This window comes from Tribolium madens, unplaced genomic scaffold (genome assembly GCF_015345945.1).
Source record: "Tribolium madens isolate multiple individuals breed KSU strain unplaced genomic scaffold, Tmad_KSU_1.1 Scaffold_3;HRSCAF=73;Tcas5.2_LG2, whole genome shotgun sequence".
Classification (NCBI taxonomy): Eukaryota; Metazoa; Arthropoda; class Insecta; order Coleoptera; family Tenebrionidae; genus Tribolium; species Tribolium madens.
Window position 1 is genome coordinate 3,641,769 of NW_025401006.1, and position 23,587 is coordinate 3,665,355.

General features: G+C 34.3%; 1 protein-coding gene across 16 annotated transcripts in view; it reads right to left on the minus strand.

Moving 5' to 3' along the window:
• Positions 1-3: 3 nt before the first annotated feature.
• Positions 4-23,587, minus strand: part of LOC123007161 (disks large 1 tumor suppressor protein) — a 189,827-nt gene continuing 166,243 nt past the window's right edge. For 12 of the 16 annotated variants that reach the window (XM_044402267.1, XM_044402269.1, XM_044402264.1 and 9 more), the window contains 15 exons: positions 21,253-21,528; positions 19,982-20,203; positions 18,227-18,374; positions 17,574-17,679; positions 3,311-3,676; positions 3,012-3,261; positions 2,859-2,961; positions 2,678-2,731; positions 2,381-2,422; positions 2,190-2,276; positions 1,269-1,418; positions 1,046-1,218; positions 886-995; positions 743-834; positions 4-692 (listed from right to left, as the gene is read on the minus strand). In XM_044402267.1, the coding sequence (XP_044258202.1) occupies positions 586-692; positions 743-834; positions 886-995; positions 1,046-1,218; positions 1,269-1,418; positions 2,190-2,276; positions 2,381-2,422; positions 2,678-2,731; positions 2,859-2,961; positions 3,012-3,261; positions 3,311-3,676; positions 17,574-17,679; positions 18,227-18,374; positions 19,982-20,203; positions 21,253-21,528 (2,286 nt within the window). In that variant the 3' untranslated portion in view covers positions 4-585. The remainder of the gene's footprint in view (positions 693-742; positions 835-885; positions 996-1,045; positions 1,219-1,268; positions 1,419-2,189; positions 2,277-2,380; positions 2,423-2,677; positions 2,732-2,858; positions 2,962-3,011; positions 3,262-3,310; positions 3,677-17,573; positions 17,680-18,226; positions 18,375-19,981; positions 20,204-21,252; positions 21,529-23,587) is intronic. The other 4 variants (XM_044402262.1, XM_044402263.1, XM_044402266.1 and 1 more) reach the window with 4 other exon arrangements.

Consider the following 23,587-nt stretch of genomic DNA (forward strand, 5'->3'; position numbering starts at 1 on the left):
AAATTTAGTAAAATTTCTTTTATTAACTCAAATAAGTTAGGTCACAACTTGTCTCAAATAACAATAACAGATTTCTGTTATATACTACACATATATCATTTTGTTTGTGTATATACAATTTAACTTATTGGCAGGGAAACCTTTATATTAAATATACATCGTACACTACAAAAAACATTGATAAAACTACCTAAAAGTCATATAACAATTGGCTAATTATATTATAAACGATTTCAAGATTTGACTATTATGCTTATTCATCATAGATTAAGTCATTAAGTAACACAAGTGCATTTTTTAATAATGAAATAAGGGCTCGGAGGTTATCCACATCTATACAAGCTTTGCGGGTATTTCTCTCACCGCCGCACCATACACTAAGATTACTTTAAATTCATAACTACTCTTGTATTTGTCATTATCAACAATTTGGGCAATAATAAAGGTATGATTAATGAATGAGCTGGTCTTGTAAGCACGCAATTAGGAGGCACCGCACATAACAACAAAATGTGTCTATTTTTTGTCAACTGTTCAGTGCAGCCGTGAGCGCGATGGCAGCGTCCACACTGGAGGGGCCGATTGTCACAGTTTTTCCTTCGTTGGCACCCAAATTGTTGGACCCGACTGTTCCTTAATCACTTCTTTGACCTGCTCGTAGATGTCTTCAGGCGTATCACCTTGCACCACCGCTGAAAAACACAATTAACTAGTTTCATCCAATTAAATCAGCAAAAAATACCTGTGAAATATTCCCCAAACTCCTGCTCCATTTTGAGAGATCTTTCGAATGTTTTCTTTGCTTGTTCCTCCGTCATTCTCTTATTCATTTCCCTGCAAAAAAACAACATGTAACGCATTGGTTTAATTGCGGAAAACACTTACATAATTGATTCGACTGATTTGGGTTTTATGAATATGGCAATAGGAAAAAGTTGAGCGACTTGTAGTCTCTTGATTGCGTTGCCACTTACGTCTAAAATACAGTGTTTGCCCTGGAATAAATTTAGGTAAATTAATTTTTTCTTTTTGTTGTGGGGTTTACCTTATCTGCCACTTCCCGAACTGAAGCGACCGAGGTTCCATACAAATTATCATTGTATTGTCCCGCTTCTATGAACAGGTGATTTTGTATATCCTTCTCCATCTGTTCTCTTGAACTGACAAAATGATAATCCCTTCCATCTACTTCATACTCCCGTTTGGGTCTAGTCGTATCTATAAATCCGAATTACCTATTGTTTGCAAATAATTTTGTTTCAGCTTACGTGGGACACAACTTCCAAACTTGTCGGGAAATTCGGAGATGAGGTCGTCGTTAATGCGGTCCTTGAGAGGACCCAAAATAATAACCGGCCTCGTGTAATTGATTGCCATCTGCTGCACAGGTTCGTATGAGAGAACATTTTCCTCATTGCCTGAAATTAAAACCAAAAGATCAATTTTGGTGAAACATAACTCACATGGTTGGACACTTGGCAAAAACCTGGTATTAAAATCTTCCCGTTTTTCTGGAAAAACTTACAAGCCAACTTACAAAAAAATCAAACCAAGAAACCTCTAACAATCTATAACACACATTCACATGAAGTTACCCTAGATAAGAAGCTGAAAACATGTTAAAACTCTATAAAGACACAACTGTGAAAAGAGACAAAAGACAGAAAACTCGTTTTAGTGACACAAAACAAATCAATTGCAAATTCGCAAATAAAAACAAACACACCTACTTACGTACAAATCAAAGTACGCTAAGTCTATGTTAATGCAGTTATTTTCTAGTTGTTTAGAAGGCTAGCACATTCACCCTACATGATAGCGCAGGCGTTTTCAAATAATGTGACAGCGCCATCTAAAAGCTGCCCCAAGAAAAAACAACAAGCTACTGCTACTCAGCTGACGGATACCCCAGTGGCCTAATACGACTGTAAAGCACGCGATGTCACATTATTTTATGTTCAGCCTAGATGGAGGGGTGGGACGTGATAGTTAGCATAAACCGCACAACAAAACTCCTGCTGGGGTCTGAGTGTCGATTCGGTAACATTGAAACCAAACTGACATTTCAACGATGAAATGTTAGGCCAAAATGAAAACTCCATTTGTCAGAATAAACAAATGATCGGAACACGCTGAATCAGTGCAAGGGGCGCTGCTGATCGCCATGCAGTCACAACACTAACACTTACTATAGTCGTCATTATTATCATTATTCTCCAGATAAATTAACGTGATCTCTTCCATGTAAGGTAGCTCAACCCGATATAATATTTCACCTGTACTATGAAACACAGAAAGAAGCCAAAAGAAAATTTATGTAGTAAACCAAAACGACGATGCAATATTTTTATAAAGACAGTAATTATGAATCATACTATACCTTCAGCATTGGCGTCCTCCTGGGTGTAGCATAACATGAACGCTGTAACACAAACCATCACATTAGGCCGGGGTAACATTTTTTAATACACATGAATTATGTTCATGATCTAAATCACTCAATAACCTTGACTGTTATAAGAAATAATTATTTAGACTAGTCCACAACCACCGTACAATAGAATCGATTAGTGGGGTGCTGTTAGTACAAAATAACAAAAATAACGGATATCATACAGGTTTCAAGGATACCTATTCATTACCGGTTTACACCTAAAAGTAGTTAATGAGTACTTACATGAGGGATTTCGTTCATTATCATTAGCAGAGTTAGGAGTGGCAGAAGGAGAGTCTAAAGGTAGAAAAAAAAAACAAATATAAATAAAAACAATATCAAAATAAAACTCAAATCTCAGGAGGTAAAAGAAATCGAAAAAAAAAATCAAATGAGTGAAAGGAAAATCAAAAAAGTGACTTACGTTCCTGATCTGAGCCGTCTTCCGACTTGTCATCTTTACTTTTCATGAAGGGGAACTTTCTACTAAACGAGAAATTTTTCTTTTTCCTATCTAATGTTGATTGCTGTAACATACCAATAAGAAAAATGCACTATGCAAATCGGGAAATAAAACCTTATCCATAATATTGGGCATGTGTCCTTGGAATTTCACCGAGCGATCCCTTGCTCTTTGCTTCCTCTCCCACCTCCTTTTCGACGGGACAATCCCCATACCCTGTTCATCCCCCGTGTTAAGTACCCTCCGCGCCTGCCACCACTCATCGTCACTAGCATTCGTCACGTGTAAAATATCCCCGTAATGAAAGGCGAGTCCCCGACTCGGCAACCCGTCATCTTTCATTGGATCATAATCGAACAAAGCTCTACAAATTCATTTAGAAATTATCGTCAACCCTTCTCTTTCACCCTCACCTGACGTAGAGAGACCGTTTTTGTGATGTCCTAAGTAGAGTCCCCGTGACGGGATGCGTGATTTGTTGTTTCAAGTCATGGATTTTGGCCTCGAAGCGGTTGTATTCCTCGGGTCTGTACTGCACCACCATTGTGACCGTTGAACTCGTTCCTTTGAGAGTTTGAGCGGCTTCTTCGTGAGTGGCATTTCGTAAATTAACGCCGTTCACGCTGAGTATTTGATCGCCTCGACGCAATTCACCACTCAAATCGGCCGGACCTCCGGCCAGAATGAATGATATGAAGATTCCTTCTCCGTCTTCACCTCCAACAATGTTGAAACCCAAACCAGAGCCTCCTTTTTGTAGTATCACAGTGCGCACTTCTCTGCAAAGAAATTACACGAGTCGTAATTCAGGACGAAACAATTAGACTTTGGATTAAGGCAATGGAATCAGCGATCAAAGTGTTGGATGTCATAGCAACAGTGGGAATCTTTTGGACTCGACCAGTCGCTCCCGCTTTAGGATTCATCATGGTTTTGGGTTTATTATTATTTATTTACCAAAAATACAATCTGTTTATTAAAATAATGAATAATGAGTAGTACGAAAAAAAAAAAATTATTGATCTGTTTTGAAATAGTTCTCCAATGTCCAATTATTATAATAATCAGTTCAATCCTTGAATTTTTTTCCAAGGTACATTAATCGGGGAAATTATTTATATGTCTACTTATGCATTTAATGAGCACTTGAGATGCTAAATTAGTTCAAGGGTTGCATCCATAAAATTGGAATAATGTAGATAAAAACGAAAAAACTGTTTTTCTTGCATACCATCTCCATTTTTTTGCCACTAGTCTAAAATCTAAAACTTTTTTTTTTTAATTTGAATAGGTACAAAATATTTCAATGTGTGGCTCTTGAGTCAGTTAGAAAGACAAGAAAACATTGCTTTTATTTAAAGATGGAAAAAATTAGCAGTCATAATCAGTTAGAGTCTGAATTTATGGACAGGGCTCTTATTTGGGACAAAATATTTATCAAACAAATGAAGTGAAAAGATAAAAACACAAAATATAAACGCACTAGTAACATGTCATTTTTCACAACAATTTAATTATTTTTCGGAAATAGGTAGGTTGTACTAATGTTCATGCAAGGTTTCCTACTAGAGTCGGCAGAAAGATATACCGTGTTTATGACTTAATCCAGTATTTAACTTTTACTAATTTTTATGAAAACCATCATATCTAGACCCCAAAAAAGGGTGATAAACAGATTTAGAATGTGATGTGTGAATGTGCTGGTGACAATTTTATGTTGGGGTGGCCATAAACATAAAGAATCAAACCCATAAAATTTGTAAACACGATATATCTTTCTGTCGACTCTCTTTTTTCTTAAGTTTAAGTGTCCATTCTATGGTCTTATTGGTAACAAACTGGGTGAGTTTATTAAGAATACATAGGTAATTAAGAATGCTTATAGAAAAGTAAGTACTTGAACATATGTATATTTGACATTAAAATGTCTAAAACAAGCCTAAGATGGCAATAAACTTGTCTCATCTTGTTTGGTATTTTTGCTTAAAGCTTTCAAAATCAAAAGAAAATTCTGATGAAATGCAGCTCTTTTTGCGTCAGACAATAACGAAGCTGTGCCTATTAATGGAATGGAATTTGTTTGCTCGTTAATAAAGAACGTGGAGGAAATTTATTGGCCAATATCCATTTTAATAGAATGAGGGGTTGAAACTATGAGAAAACTTTAACAAAGTTATCCAATATCAAACTATGAACAAATGAAACACGATCAAACTGTGGAAATTCTATTTTTCATTATTTCAATAAAGATTTTAGATAGGTAGAAACGTAAAACTACCTTGGGGAAATAAGGAAGTTCACCAAACGGTGTTTATCATGTAAACAGAATACTGTAATGGATCATAGAAGAAAAAAAAGGGACACACGAGTAGATAAAGGAGAAAGCAACGACGAGCGAAATGGTGAAAACCGGAAGTTTCATCCCATAACACCATGTTTGGTGATTTTTTAAATGGCTAAAATGGATCCTGATAGTCACACTTTTCTGATATGATCTGACATTTTTAGTGCTAAACCGTGTTCTGAAATTCCTGTCAATATATCACCACGGGTTATTTTAAGAATTTTAATCGTCGGTATTACACGTTTTAAATAAAAAATTCCATGTCAACAGAAATAGGAAATTCATCATTAAACATCGCCTTCAACACATACAAAGATTTCTATTTTGATTAAACGCAATTCCCACGACCGTCTGTTAAAAAAACACGAACGTGGTAAAATTTATCGCTCCGAGGTTGGGTCCCGGAAGTTGATTTCACACGAGGGGGTTAAAACGGCAATACTTACGCATCGGGATTTGGTCGTTTTTCCGACCGCATCACTGCGATTCATGTCGAACGGATGCAATTAGTTTGTGAGTCCGGAAAACCCGAAACATATTGCCGGAGGCCACCCTGACCTGTACCAAGTGGAGAACCTCCGGGTGAACTGTCGTTGGCGAGGAATGAGGGAGGGCGCGCGCGCGTTTCAGGAATGCCTGTCCTCCCACTGGATGAGATTCCAATCAATATATTGTCGTGTACATTTAATTATTCCAGGTAGCGAAACTCCGGTCACTTGCTAATTACACCACATGTTTAAAATGGCAAAATGAAAGTCTTGGGGCATTCGTTGTTCTAACGTGACATTTAAATAGGTAATTTCGTCGGGGACAAAAGGTTTTTCTGGCACGCTTGCTAGGACAAATTTATTAATAAATAATAAACGTGCCGACAAAATGGAAAAATCTGCAAGCGGAAGTCTCTTTTTTCCAATTTAATTTACACTTGAATCTACACGCGGCGGGTTTTTAGATTAAATTCAACGTCCTTAAAAATACGAAAAATGAAATATTTACATAAACATGCCAAAGCGTTGTAAAATTCAGCTCAAGGCTGTTCATTGTAGTTCAAAATTGCTAAAAAAGTGTAATTTTGGACCTGTTTTCGAGCAGGTTACAATACAGCACCAAGACTAAATTTTATATATGTACCTACTCATAATCATATAGGTAGTCGCAGATTACTAACAAATTGGGTTTGGGACCCACTCGTTTTTGTTTCTAAATAACTCTGTTGTATCAATAATTCCAGCGCGAAATTGTATTTTAGTTGCTTGTTGTTTGTACTCACTAAGCCTTCCCCTGAAAGTTATCAAAAGCAAAATAGTTCGGTGTTTATAAATCCGACACGAACTTGTTGAAATGTTTCAAATTTACTGGAAACAAGGTAATCTAAAATAAGAAAAAAATGCCTGAAAATCGCAGAAATTGTTGGGGTAGTTTTATAAATAAAGTGCGTCTATCTATATTTTAAAACATTTATCAACAAGAAAACAGTGTAAAGCTTTAACTCAAGTTGAGAATTTTGAATTTTTTTTTAAAGACCGTATCTATCTGTTAATTTTGAATCAAAAGTGTTCGTAAAATGTAAGTAAGCATTAATAATAATCAATATATACTCTTTTAAAAACAAGTTTTCACTATAGACCTGTGTCTGAGTTTGATTTATGTAGTTCTTTTTCAAATATGTGAGTACAGACCTGGAATTATAAGAACCTCAGCATTCGAGAGTTTATTGCAGAGTAGGTAAATAATCTTCTAGTAAGGAGACCATCGTAAAAGACTCAAAATGTTAACTAGTGATAAAAAAGGCGTTTTTAAATATCAGTAGACAAACTATATGTACATTTTTTTCTCGATTCTAATAATAATTATTTTGATTTTAAAACTACGTCAACGAACAAAAAATGTGAATGATAAAAGTTCAGTATTTGAAATAACAGAAACAATTTAAATTTGTTTACTGCTTATAATTCGACTGTCCCAATTCGTTTTTGTGATAAAAATTCCAGATATGAGAAGAATTTTAAGTAATACCTAATAACAGATAAGCGTGACGATTATACCCGACGAAAGGGGCTGCTGCATACCAACAAAACTGAAGAGTCAACTTGAAGGGTTACCACGAGCGAAAAATCTCACATTAGTAATAAAATTAATTTTTTTCACAAGTAATTAATATTTATAAAGTTATCATTCCACGTCATTGCGTATTTTTCTCTGGTCGCTCTATTTTTAGAGATGTTACATATATTTGACAAACATGCGGTACAGGCACGCGTTTTATCATAAATTCCGTGGGGAAATTTCATTAAAATTGCCCACTCAACAGGTCCATTTTGTTTAAGAATAACACTCAAATAAAAATGCACCGATGAACGGTACCAAAATTATTACCTTTTCAGTTTATCTTTATTCCTGAATCTTCTGCTGAGAGTAGCAAACGTCGCACGCATCAATGGGAACTTATGCTGCTTGTTCTTCGTCATTTTTCAACACTTTCTTCAAGCTGGCCTTTTTTAAAAAGACGCGAAACGTGTCACCATTTTCACATTTGAATCGTTCGTTACTGAATTACCACTGAATTAGTAGTTAGCTTCTACAACAACTCATAGACTGATATCTTGATGTAATAACCAAACAATGAGTCATTTCAGAACAGCAGAAACGTGAATAATTGCACCATCAAAAATTTAGGAGTCGGGGGATTGAAGAGAAAGTTATAAGTGTCCAATTAGGGGGAAAAATGATCCATCATCCCTTGATAATGTAAGAAAATGTGCCCGTGAGATTATTTATTCGGTGGTAATCAAGTCTGTCACCTCGCGAATTTAATTCAAATACCTCGTAATGAAATTCCGACACATTAAAAGCCACTATACGTAGTGAAGTTGATGGATACACGCACTGAATGAGTTTCCCGAATCCATCAGACGATTTTAATTGAATCTTTGTTTTCACGGTCTATTGAACATAAACGAGCCTTGAGGGTCCATCCTACATATCTTATGACCCCCAAAAGCGCAAAATAGGACACGAATAACTACAGACATTCACCAAAAAAGCATTAACGAGATGCACACGTTAGGAAAGTTGACCAGTAAACCGGAACATTAATATCAACTTAAGTGTCATCATCAATTAATAATCACTAAAAACTAACCACACAAAAATTTAAATGTCTTTAGTGAAAAAAATCTTATTAATATTCCTCTAAAAGCGATGCTAGGGAACTTTCTAATCGGAAAATGGAATTAAAAACTGTGTTTGCTTGTAATTGAAAAATAAAACATGTATATTACATGCTCTGGTTTATTATTGAGCCCCAATAATAGATTTCTAACCTAACGGAGTTTGACCTGGCAATTTAATGCACATATATTATTAGTGAAAATTTACAAATGATCAGTCCGATTTCATTACCGGAAAATTGGGCCAGATTCACTCAACCTAACATAATTTAAATTTTGCACACACATAGTTAGATTCATCGATTTCTGCATCTAAATAATTAGACATACATGAGTAAATATCCTATTGATAAGTTTTTTCGTAAATAACAATTTTAATTTAATTCTTCGTTTGGTCCAAACATCTCGTGCAAAGTTAGTCCCGTTTAGAAACGTTCGATCCATTTCTGGTAAAGATGAAGCAGATAACATCAAAATTTATTCACCCTTTCTCCTTAGAAAATTTTCTTCAGTGCTTACAAACCAAGCAATTCAACACGCAACTGTTCTAAATAACTATGCATGGCTTTATAAGGTATTGCAGCAATAATTCCGCCATGATTTTTTTATTTAGCAATTATAAAGGTCCAGCATGTGTCATTCGGTCGGACTGACTGGTTTTATTCCTTATAAATAATGCCTGAGTTTCGTATTCGTTTGACAGATTTCACCCGTAACAAAGGTTGTGTTTTTGAATAAAAATTCAAACGGCATCACTGGTAAGGCAATAACCTACCAATCGGCTATAATAATTATCTTTATGATGTACGGAAATATCCGAGGAAAATGCTTTGGCGGCGGTGGAGTTATTGCTTCCGGTGTGTGTATATCCGGAAAGGTATTTTTGGAGAACGAAAGCCACAGAAAGAATTCGGTGGAAAAATCTTATCGTGAAAGCTCAAGTATTTAATTAACATTATTTGCACTATCTCACTTATTTCTGATAATATTTGCGTGATTATAAAGTCATTACGGAGACAGAAATTTAGTTTTTTTAATAATTGACAGCTAATAAGTTAAAGCGTCACCTGCACGTCTCTCTTTTTATAAATTGGCAACAACTATTTACTTGGCTAGTCACGGATTTATGACTACGCCTGCAGTGACACTTAAAAATTTGATCTCTCTTCAAGAGACATTACATTAGTGTGTCACTGAATTAATGAAAGCAAAAATACATCTGGTTAAAAAGCCTTCAGCAATTATCTCGCGTTATCAGTGACGTCGAAGGTCATTACGTATTGAAATTTCCTAGTTGTGTACCGGAATGTTTGCAAAAGCATTTTTGGGTAATTGCTCCTGAAGCTTGTTAACTTGTGATAAACGTCGACATTTACTCCACTCCACCCCTGAGAGCAGTGCAAGTTCGACGTATATTTTGCGAATATATTTCGCACAACTTTCCAATTACCGTCATTATGGTGTCCATTTCGCGTTAATTAGCTGTAAACGAGTTCGATATCTCTGTGGTTATAGTATCGACAAGACGATATGGTATCGTACTTTCACATTTACTGGGAGTTTGCAAGAAATATGGTACAGGAAGGAATACCCTTATAACGGGAGTAATTCGAGACTTATGTCCGCCCGCTACATCCGATAAAACTAATTACATTAGGCCGACAGTGGCTAATATCGCCCAATTAATTAGTATCGTGTTAATGGATCTCCATTTTAAATCCTAATTGAGATGATTAACGACAAAAACAAAGACAATAATTTTAATCGATCCAGGTCGCTGACCAGATTTCAACCCAATTGAATTGTACTGTCCCCATAATAATCGATACAATTGAACCCATTTAACGGGTGCATTCGTTACATAATTTTTTACTTTCTAAATTATTATTTTAACCGTGACTGATGTGACGCAACGAAAAATCGGTAAATTATTCACTAGTTTGGAATTCTTACTGCTCGATTATTGTCACCAAAACTTGGTCATTTTTATTTAAATAATTATATAAAGTTATGACACTGTTTAAATTTGTAACAATTAAAATTATCATAGAAAACATTTGTCTTCAAATTGAATATTGTATCACCTGTTTAAGTTTGTAACAATAAAACGGAACAGCCTATATAATGGTTGACGATTTTGGGGTGTCCGCAATCGATGGGACAATGTTATACATGACTCACTAATGACGCAAGTTCGGAGTTACCAAACAGTAGCTACGAAAGTAATTTTCTGTCCCCATCCCGGACACTTATTAATTCTTTGATATACTATTGGCAATTGGTAAACAATCAACAAAAGCCTTCACACTCTTGATTTCGACTCAAAATAAACACAAGCGTAATTACGACTAACGAATTCAATTAGAGTATTGTAAAATCTCATGGTCGAATAACTAGGGAGAGAAGGTCAGAAATTTCGTGGCCTGTAATAAAAGTGTCTTAATAACTGTAAATACAAAAATGGCAATCTTGTGGGTGTGAGTGAATTTCGAATCGAATCGATGGGATGTCTTTCAGTTGATTTTTGTTTATATCAAGTTTTGTGGCGTCTACGTAAATTAGGAATTTACAATGTAAATAAAAAAAATCAAGAATTTCATATGAGAAGCTTCATTAGCAACCAGTGAATTACGTTCGGGATGGATGATAGATATAAACCATCAAAAGTAAACAATCTCCATAAATTTGGAATACTTATTGGGGAGGAAAGTTTGTTTGAAGTTTAAACTTTGAGGATCTTTATTGGCGACTGAACAACTCGCCTTGACCATTTCCGGACAAGTTAAAAACAAACCAATTTAGGTGATTACAACGCTAAATATTCTATGGTGCATTTTCACGTTTACGCTATTTTCCCCCGTCAATCTTTACCGTTTAAACGTCACTTTGGTATTACACAGCAGACACCCCCATGACTCACTGTACACACTCGCTACAGCAAATTTACACTGTCCATAAACAACTACTATAGCGTAGAAGCCGTTCATTTATCGGAATACGGCTTTCCCATTGGACGACCTTTCAAAGTAGTCCAAGTTCAAGCTTGCTGCGGGAAATCCTACTCAACTAACGACGACCATAAGCTTCATAATCGTTTCAAATAACCTTCGGTGCAATATGCTGTTCACCCCTAACGAATATTTTTCACGACCGGTCGGTCCCTCCACGAGGGTTACATCAAGGCAGTTGTTAAATAATAGATGCATATGTGTATGTGCCAACGGAACGTATCGCACGTTTGTTAATTAATATTGTTTTCGAGCAGTAATTAGGGGATGACAACGACTCATCGAAAGATTGAAAAATTGATAAATTATCCTGCAAGAACGAACACAAAACACGAAATGCAGATTGCGATAAGTATTCAATTCAGTTGTTAGATGAATTAATCATTTTGGTTAATTTTATTGAACGAATTACACACGTGGTAGCTCAAAGTGCATAATTGGATTTAGTGGTTTCAAATACATTCGAAAAAACGAACATAAACGACACTAGGTCAATCGATTATAGTTTGTCGCCATCTAGCCGCTATCGTTTGTATTCGACTCGAATCGATGGCTTCTTTGATACCGTAAGTGCAATAAAGTGGTGGCAAAGTCGTGTAATAATTAAAAGAATGACTGGCCAATCAAGTGTGAAAGTCACCTTTCAGATGAGATTTTATTTACCATCAGCTTAAAATCGTTACATTGAAAATAATTTCAACTTACAACAAGGTTGCATTTTCTTACCTGGCTCACGTTTACCAAATTTAAAATCATGAGATAAAAAAAACACCTGTCCATTTAATGTTCAATTTTATTTCAAACCACTAGCTTTTATTCAATTAAATTTGAAGTTGGTCTTCTCAAAACATTTGACAACATCTAGTGAGCTCTAGCACTCTGAAATACTGACTAGTTTTATCGTTCGAAAAAAAAAAACAGTAACTCAAATCACAATTTCAATAGAGCCTATTTTTTTCCCTTTTTCTAACATATCAGAATAACTGACTGGTTCTTCAATTAATAAATAATAGAAATATCGTTTTCAAATAATAATTAGGAATTTACTATGAATTTGCTATGAAAATAAGCTTTTACTTAATGATAAACGAGACAAGTTTAATGCAATACTTCCTAATCATCTACTGTAAACATAAACCTGAAAATTAGAATTACGCTGTCCGGCTGTAATACAATCACAGTTGCTGTCATATACCAGGTGAATAAAAAGTATGGAACCAAACGTTTTTCGCTTAAACTATTTATTTTTTGGAAAAACTAATTGATGAATGATAAAGTGCTATAAAAATGTGATGATTTATCAAGAATAAAATTTTTCGAAATTTTCTTTTGTTTTTGAGTTCTACAAAAAAAAAAAATTTTTTTCAAATGGCAACCCACTATAAAATCATTTTTTTCATGAAAGTTATGATCTAAGGATTACAACTATCTACTTTATAGTTAATTTTTTAAAAAAATTTTTTTAACATAAATTGAAATTTTGACAAAAAAAAATCGCATAATTCAAAAACAAAATAAAATTTCGTACCCAAAATACTATCACATTTTTTATATTACTTTAATTTATATAAATTATTATTTTTTGAAGGCAAATGATTAAAAAAAAAACGCTTGGTTCCATACTTTATATTCACCCTGTATACAAATTACCTCAAGGAAAAACAGTGAAAAATGCTAATTGGGAAAAACTTGTGATCTTTTCATAAATCTTTGTAATTGACCGACACCTTGATACATTCTTTGCGTTTTTCATATCACGTTTCAAATAACCAAAATAAATCAAAAGAAACGATTTATAAAAAACCTGAGACCGCAAACAAATCTATGATATCTAGTAATTAATAAATTAATGCCTGTAATTAAACGGTTTTGATTTGTGTGAATATATGGAATTAATATGTTAATAACGCCGTTAATTATTCCAAGTCAGTGATTATAAAATAACGGTTTTGGGTAGGTGTTGTCTCTAAGCAATATTTTTTGCTTTACCCAAACACGAAAAATGCCGATTATACTTTTTCTCTTGTAATTGCTGCTCACGGGCAGCTCAAAATTATATTCTTCAAGTTGGCATTTATTGCACCGTGGATAAAGAAAGAACAGCAAAATATTATTTCGACGATGGCCTGAATCATGAAAAGCTTTAGGCTTCACAATAGAGCCAAAATAAAACAATAATTACATTTTTACAATTTAGCAACAAAAATGTGTAATTTTAAAAATTGTTACTGCGGCTTATCGTAACTATTGAGCTGTTAAACTCTTAGCCTTAATAATAAATCCACTTCAATGTGAATAAATTAAGCAGTATAGTAATTATAAATAATTCGTCATTTTACATATGTTTAATGAACGAATTAACACTCCTATTAGTGTCATTCGCGCTCGTTTTTAATCGGGGCCAGACGAAAGCCGGCAAATGAATCGATCACGTTTGCGTCTAGATTAAAGAAACCCGAAATGTTCAACCGCTAATAAACGAGAAAACTATGGGTCACGAATCGAATTAAAATAAGGAATAATTCGGAAAACCTGACGCTTTTCGCGGCAAAATTAAACAGTGCTAGTTTTTCAAAGGAAATGAAACACATGTGTTCGATAATTTATTTTAACAGTTGATTACGGAATCGGAACTCTACATGGGTAATGAGAAAGCCCGATTGCTTGATGAACTTTTCGCTACATCACGCTCGCTTAGAAAAGCAAAAAGCGCCCTATTGGATAGGTTGTATTTGAACCATTTCCAATTGCTTTCAAATGTGAGCTATGAATAGATGAATAGACGCCTCTGTTTGTAATTCAAGCCTTGTCGATCTAGAACTGCTAATAATTAGTTTTTTTTTACAGTACGCAAACTGGCGTAACGCCAGCTCCAGACTTGAATCACTTCAAAAAATCGAGATTTACACTGAAAATGTAAACTCATTGCCGTCGAACTACTCGAACTGTACACAATTAGCGAAAAATATTGTCGGAAAGCTCCACGAGATTCCGATTCTCCTGCACTTTTAGAACAGAAACTTGCAAAAAATCAATTGGAAGAAAAAGTTAATTGCATCTGGAAATTGCATTGACTCGAAACTTGTAATTAGTCTAAATAACAAGCTTGATTTACCAAACTAAAACTAGCACAAAACCCCTCTGCAACAATTTATATTATCAATCAGACTGTTGTACGTAAATGCATGGTAACAATATGTTCAATTGAAATTCACTGTTTAAACAAGAATATAATGCAATACTGGTATTAAGTGCAATTTGCAAGTGCTAAAATGGAGATTTCAATTTACACCAAAGTGAATAAAAATTTACTATTGCGAGAAGAAAAAAATTCAAAGCTAAAATTTAGTATTTGTTGACACTTTCCTGACCTGTTAATTATTAACACCATGTAGCTAAAATTCACATGAAATGACTTACTTTCAACTTATTTAAATAACTTACATAAAACATTTAAGGCTGTCTACGGGAGTGAACGGGCAAGACGGTTTTCAGCACTTATTATTCTTATTCAAAAGCAACCCAGCAATACACCCAAGACGAGGTCCAAACTCAGTCTTTACCTGTATTCAGGAGTTGGATTAGTAAGGGTGATAAATTGTAATAAAAGTAAAAGATCAGTTCGCTAATATTTTTATCCCTGGAATTTCTGGAAGTTGCCCCAGAAAAATCTTGCAATCTAAATATTGTTTTGACTTTTAGATCTTAAAAACAAATCTAATCATTAGAGGTTGTACATAATTACTAATTAGAAAGCTCACAGGTTCCATTTTCAATGGAAATTAAATTTTTGTATGGAGTAACAAGACATACAGGCTGTCCCAGAGCTCCGTATTTTTTCGATTACTCTGACAGTAAAGAAGATAACAAAATGCGGTTTCTTTTGGACGATAGACAATCATTTTTTCTATGGTTCAAAAATATTTTCGTTATTATAGGTAATTTCTATATAGGGTGGCGCAACAAAGTTAACATAAATAAAATGCATAAGCATATCTTCGTAAAACAATAAACAAAAAACCGTTTTTATTTAAGAAAAAAATTATTAGTATGGTAAACTTCAAAGTTTAAACAATTAATTAAAATAAAAAATATTTTGGCATAGCTCATTTACAACCTTTAAACATTTATTAATTTATTTCCAAAAAAACTGGTAGTTTACTCAAAAAAAATTCTTTAATTTTTGTAAGTCAAACATTTTTTTAATAAAAAAGTGTGAGGTATACAAAAAAATTTTGCATAGCAACAATTCTTGTAACAAGCTCATTGCCTAAAAAAATTGTGGTAGGTTTCCATTAAAAAAAATGTTACTATGTTTATCTCGTAGTATAAACAATTAATTAATAATCAATTTTTTTTTAAGAGCATTTTTATAGCCATTGCACACCTATAAATTTATTTGCCAAAAAAATTAATAGTTTTGCCAGAATAAAATCGTTTCCAGACTTTTGGACCCCCTGTATAAAGAAACAGGTCAATAATGTATTGTTTACACTTACCAACAGTGGCGGCTCGTCAGGGGCGGCAACATAGGCAGTGCTTATGCGATACAAAATTCAAAGAATGCAACAAAGAATACAAAATTGTAAAACTAAAAAAGAAACTGAACATCATGTGCCTGATAAAAAGCTTAAAACTTTTTAATTTTAATTAATTAATTATTTTTTATTTTAGATTTGTCAGTTTAAAGTAAAATATATTTTATATAAATATGTTCGTATACATAATAATTTTAGAAAAAGTTGTGCATTAGATGAGGGGGGAGAGGTCAACACAGCTTTGCCTGCCTACCCAGTTTTAATGATCACGAGCCGCCACTGCTTACCAAATGTTCAAGATTAAACGTTGTTTGCCAAAAAATGAAACGTAAACAAGATATACATAATTGTAAATAAATACGACTCGTACTGGATAAAAATCAAGGTAAAAAATGTAAAAAACGAGTAAATATAAGTTTGCGATTTTGAGCGAAATAAAAAAATTAATGAAATTGTAAATAATCATAAATTTTAAAGTAAAATTGTATAATGATTATTTTATTACAGCATAAACTAATTGATTTGAATGCGGGTCGTGAGAAGACCTACTAATGAGTGGTTAATTAAAATGTAATTCATGGTTTCGCATTATTTTAGTTAAATCAGCAACATTTGCTAACGAAATTAAATTAAATCAACTAACCTGATCATGTTAAAATCCACATGAAACATCCACTAACTTTGAATGTCAAGCACCAACTCATGAATCTTCAAGCCATTGTGGAAGAAGAATCGAAAAAACGTGTAGGAATGCAACGACAGTTGCAAGCAAATTAACTCAGAAGTCCCCCGTTAAAAAATTGTTAATGATATCATTTAGCATAAACTAATTCGTCGAAATTAACGATGAATGTATCTCAGTGCCAATAAGGTATTAAAGGTTGGTTGTCAACTCATTACTATTCTATCGGCAAGGAAGTTAAAGTTCATGAATGAGTGATGCAGTGACGGTTTTTTCTCCACGAATTAACTTATTGTATTCAATTGTGGTAACTTTTTCCTTTTACTTTTAATTTAGCTGCCTTTGAAGTGCCTTCAAACTTCCTTATTAATGAGGAATTTTAACAAAGTGACTTTAATCGAATTCTTAGTTGAAGCCCGAGCTGTAAACTTTCTAAATTTGGAAAAATAGTCCGGGGTTTGCAAATGCAATTTTGAATAAAAATACAAATCCCGCGTTGTGTTAAATTCGTGGTAACAATTATTCATTATTAATGCGCATTTTTGCCGCAGAGGCTTTATTAAAACATCCATTTTAGTGGTAATTTATGGACATTGGACACCGCATGACGACAAATCAATGGATTTCAATAGAGCGCTACGGAATAAAAACAAATTCACTAAGCGGATCCGTTATTATTATGAAACAATAATAATTAGACCTAACAAATGATTAAACATTTTGTTACAATCGACCAAACACGGCCACAAACAAAACCAAATTTGTCATTATTTCCAGAAGAGAAGTTTTAATTATTGAATTAATTAGTAAATTCACCTCGAAATATTTGAGGAGAAATTCCGTTACCGCCCTGTTAAATAATTAATTTGCCAACTTCACACAGAGAGTATAAAATATACTGGAAGCCTGGGGATTACGCCGAGTTTGAACTTACCGAGATACATCCTCTTGGCTGACAGCCCTTGGTGTTGAGGGTGGATGGTGCAGTGCGAGGTTTGATGAGTGAATCGACTCAGGATACGCGTTTGATGCCTTCGTAGCTGAAACCAACAATTTAAAACAATTTTTGAGTTGATCCATTTTAATTCTGTGCAAAATAAACAATAACCTTCCATTTGATAGAATTAAATTGGATTTGAGGATTTTTTAGCGTCGTCGTTTCATAATGAAAAAGGATCTGTATCTTATTTCACGTTACGAGGGTAAATAAATAGAGACACTATCGATTTTAAAACTTTGGTTTTATTTTTAATACTCGTGTTTCTGCAACGTTTCATTGTGATTTTCTTAATATCAAATATAGGCAACCAGTTATACGCGCTCTCGGGTAACCGTGAGTTTTTCATAAAGTTACACAAAGAAAAACCTCGTAATTTTTACCCGAGACAGATTTATTGTTCTTTGCAGCCATCACACAAGATAATGGTCTTTAGCATTTAGAAGCGGCAATTGTTGATGTCGCCGCCTAGCGCCTAACCTTCCTACAATTTAATAAAAATATGAATGGATAACTGCTCCTCGGCTCTAAGGTAAAATCTGACGTTTGAATTATAATTTCTGTCCGAAACAGTTATAACTCCAACTTACACAATTGCGGCGAATAGGAAGTATCTGATGCGGGAGCATTAAAGGCACTGTCTGGTTTGGCGACGACAAGCACAACCCTGTCCTGCGTTGTTTTGAGCGTTGTGACGGCGTCCTCATGGGTGACATTCTCCAGGTTAACTTCGCCTTTCTGGAAAAGAACAGTAAGAAACATTTAATTAAAGAGAACGAAGAAACTGTGAGGAAAAAAGAAATTGTTGCAGGCACCGATAGAGAAGAACAAGCGAAAGAAAATTTGATTAGGTAATTATGTTGGAAGAACTGACATTATTTTATGTGAAATACGTGTTTTCTTTTCTTTAAACCTGCTGGCGCCTTCAGAGAAATTAGTTGGCTAATTTTTACTTGGTCGCTTACTCTACAAAACGGATCCTTTCCTCATAACAGAGCAGGTGGATGATCATTAAGTTACAAAATCCGAGTGCTCCTCGGCAGATGCGACGGAAGAACGGATGAGGAAGTTGAGCTATGCAACTTTCAGGAGCGTCAGTTTTTCATTCAGAAACTCGTCTTAAATTCGGAAAATCCGCTCCGGAATATAACAAATCATCTCGGCCGTATTTATGATGTAAATTTACAAATTTCGATTAGCGAAAATTGAATCGGGTTATCGCCGAAATATGAAATTTTAACACCCTTCTCCGTAATAAATTCCACATTTTAAAAAGCGTGAAAAGCAGATACACTCAGTGTGCATGCGTTGTGTTGTTTTGCAAATTGTTTCGTGCATTTTTAATAATATGCCGACATGTTACAGAGCAATACCATTCACCGTATCGTTGCAAATTTCAAAAGACGACCGCATATATTTGAGATTATAAAAGAGAAACATTGCATTGAATAAAGAAAATACACGAGTACAAGACGAGGAAAATGAAATGTCACATCTGTAATTTAGGCAGAACCGCATTGATGATACAAACGTATAGTCATAAATGAAAATTCAAAACCCAATCGAAAAAAGTAACTGTAACAGTTATAGAAACATTGATAAACTCTAAAATATGTTTTTGTAAATGATAAATTACTATTCTTGGTATTTGTTACGTTTCTAATTGATATGAATAGACCTTAATAATAGTGTTTCAATGCATCGCTTATGGCAACAAATAAAACTAGTATCAGGAAAAATCCACATTGTTGAAAAGATCACGCGTTATTAGAAACAGTAGAAAAGAGAAATATGAAAAAAGATATTACAGCAATATTTCCATTTCGTGCTGCTTTTGAAAATCAATAGCACTATCAGTTCGTATATAAAAAAACATCCCTGATAGGCAAAAATACCTCAACTATTTTCCTCTAAAAAAATTTGCTTCTTTTACTAACGTTGAACGGAAGTTCGTTCAGCGAATACGTTTGTCGTCGTCTATTTTCTCAGAATAATGAAAAGCCCCGTAGTCAAAAGAACATGGAAATTGTAAACGCAAAGTAACGGGCTGACGACAGCGTATCATAAAATATTACAAAAAGAACGTATAACTAAACAAAAATGAGAATTGTGAACGTTATTTAGCACTTTAATAACGATTCCAAAACGTAGAACAAAACAAATTTATTTAAAGTCGCAACCACAATTTGAAAAAATGCATCTTTTTTATGTCACATAAAACAAGAAATCGCTTAAAACTTGTTGCTTTATAAACGTAAATTCTCGCGTCGTAAATGTTGAAGTGTCTCTCGATTGAGATTTTGAGACGTTCAGTCGACGAAACGTCTGGATAAGAGGATACTTACGACAGCGTCCCTGACTGCGACGAGTTTATCGCCAACAAGGAGACGACCATCCACTTGAGCAGCACCACCCTCCATCACTTTAGTGACATAAATGCCGTTATCACCGGGGATGTGCTGATTGCCAATGCCACCGGCAATGCTAAAGCCGAGACCTTTGTTGCCTTTTACCAACTCGATCTCCATCAGTCTCATGTTGCGAGGCTGTCGCCGTCGTCTCACGCACTGAAAAATTACAAATTACTAAATTCACTTTGTAATACAAAATAATTAACAAAAGTCTTAAGACTAGAACTACGACTAATCAACGCTTTGATCAAAGCTAATGGTTTCTCTTTGCAACAAAAAGTTTTTCTAATTAATTGACTAAGCAAAAACATAAAAAATTGTTTATGAGAATTTATAATTCGATTATAAAAAAAAATTGTGTTATCGCGTTGTTTGAAAATAATCATTTAAGTATAAGCGTTTTTCGAATTAAGTGCTAACGAGTTTGGACGTTCAGCCCTTGGGAAAAGCCTTTGATAGAAGTAAAAATCGTGTCGTTCGAAATTTGATTCCGCTTCTAAGTATATTTATTACTATCGAAGAGCATCGTCAATATTTCCGGAACAATTTTCTTCCTCGTTGATCAATCAATCGAAGGACCGGAACAACATCGATTTTGATGAGCGTGAAATTCCCTGAAGGGAAATAGGCCGAGTTTATCTTTGAGAAAACAGACGCGATTAAATACTCCTCTCCACGTATTTTTGCAATCAACTCGTCAAGTAAATATTTCCAGAAAAAATAAAATGATTACTCTATAATCCTTTCACAAAAATGGTGACACCTTTGAAATTGATTTGGGGACTGTTCACCCCCATATTTTTCAAGATTAAATAAAACACCTGCATGGACAAAAAATAATGTTTTTGCGTTGACAAGTTTCACTAAACTGAAACTGAAATTGCATGAGAATGCACCTAAATACGACACTAAAACATTTTTCTTCACTTGTATAAATTTGAACAGTGTCATGGGTGCACGACATAACCCGGCGCATCCGCCTTTTGTCGACTTGAAAGCCCGAATTGACACAGAAGTTACGATGATGCACTATCTGCAATAAAATAGTATTTTTGAGTGTAACTAATGACGACTCTCGACAATCTTTACAATAGTAGTTTCTTCGCGAGTTTTCAACAATCTTTTGAATCCGTGAGCGGTATCATTATTTACACTTGAATTGAAGCGAAAAATAACGAGGAAACGTCATTAAAACCGCAACTTACTAATTTGACTGTGTTGCCAGCCTTTTTGAGAGCTTCGACGGCGCTGGCATGAGGAACATCGACGACTGGGACATCGTTGACCGATAAAATTGAATCATTTACCCGGAGTCGACCGTCCGCCGACGCGGCTCCCCCAGGTATGAGTTTAGTGATATAAATTGCGGTGTCGTCACCAATATGGGGGTTGTCCGTGCCTCCGGCGATACTGAAACCCAATCCGGCACCACCCCTCTCCAAAATAATTTCCTCGTACTCCCATTCATCGTCGCCGTTTACCTGAAACAACCACGAGAATAATAGTTAAAAAATGACAGGAATAAAGTCTTTATGAGATGTTTTACAGCTATTCGAACATCAATCTAAATTAAGTAGGTATGAAAGTTTATGTGTGCATAAATATTTTATGAATGAAATCGATCATCGAAACCAAAAGCTCGATAACTTCTTAATAATTCTGTTACGAATAAATTTAAATATGAAAAATTCTGTTACTTCTTTTGCAAAGGCCATTTGGCTAGACCTTTTAATTTAAATATTTATCGCTTTGCCCGAAAAAATTTGCATAGAAATGGGCATTTTCGGAACGGATTATCTGCTGAAATTCGAGACTGACATATTAAACGATATTTCACTAATAATTGCGGTAAAAATGTAAGATCCTCGAACTAGGTTTACATTCAATTTCATTTTAACAGAGAAACTTAAAAAACGTGAACGAAGATAAAAAACGTAATCAATTTCTATAGATTTCTTGAAATGAAGCCACCAAAAGCAATTTTTGTTATAGACTTATTGATACTACAATATAAAGAATGAATCGCTTGGTCTCGAAAAATATAAAAATTTCAAATAATTACATTTTCAACATGAAACCTGCAAATTAGAGTGTCAGAATATGTATGTAACATCTATGTAAACAATCCTAATGGAGAAATGTAGTTTAATCAAGGTAATTCCGTTTTAAAACAACATAATCAATATTGAACAAAATATAATTGTTAATAACTTCTGCCAACAACCATTATATATATTTAGTAAATTTGTGCAATATTTTTGGCTAAACTTCCATTTACTCGCCTAGACTATCTTTCAAACACGATCCTTTATTATGTTTTAGAATTTTTTTTAATATAATTAGAGAAGCGTAAAATTAATTTGAACCGTAAATCATGATTAAAATTCATGCACTAAATTTAGCGTCCGAAATAAATCCAAGCCCTTGGTATTTAATTGGTTCTATTTATACAAACTTTACACAATTGTAAATTCAACAAAAGCTAATTAATACCAAAACTCAATTAAAATAAAAATGTAGTTTTGTTGTTTGCATTATTGGCTTTCTGATTGAAATGAACTCAAGATTCCGCAAACAAATAAAATGGATTTTCGTGAACAAATCAGAAAAACATACATTTGTTGGCAGAAGCAATAAACAATCGAACAATCAGAAATCGGCAAATGGATCGCAAATTATTTATACTCGTGACATCACCGGCGTAAAAATATCGTTGAAGATGAGGAAACACATTTTTTTTTGGCTCGGGTGCTATACGATTAAAAGCCGAAAAACTCTCTTGGATCAGATGCAAAATTACATAAAGCCCCGTCAGGGTAGTTAAAACCAGAGTGAACCAAACTAGCCGAATATTCGCAACAGAAATAGCTATCTCGATCTAACCTGGTTTTCACTGAAGCGTAAAGAAAGACAAACTAGATGAAAAATAATTAAATAAATTCTTAAAAAAGTCAAAAACGTACTGTTAAGTTAGCTTTACCAACGTCCCGTTTCACTCCGCAGCCCATTTAGTCTTTTGTAGAAAAGTTGTTGTATTTAACACGGGTGTCACGTGCAAATGGTACACGTAGTCCCAAAGATCACCTTCTTTCAACGTCCGGAACCAGAATACAAAAATCATTTAAAGAGATGACGGCGTATGTGAACGCGCGCGAATGAAAGGAAACTGAAAATCGCTCAGCATAAGAGGAGCACGCCACATCAATTTAAATCCCGCTAGAAACCGGCGAACTTTACAGTTAGGCTTCTCGACGACAGATGCTAATATTATTATTGTTTATTCACGTTACATAACATGAGAAACTGGCTCGCTTCTGCCAACGACAATACTGTTTGATTTCCTTGAAAACTTGATAAAATTGAAATACACAAAAGTTCGGCCACGTGTTTCGATGCAAAAGCAATAATTATAAAACCAAACAAATAATAATCATTTGTTTTTATTTATCAAGAAACGTGCCGTAAAGGTCTTTTTTATTAAAATTTTAATAATCCATTGTTTGCAACTGCTTGTGGTTTCATTTATTTTGACATTGAAGA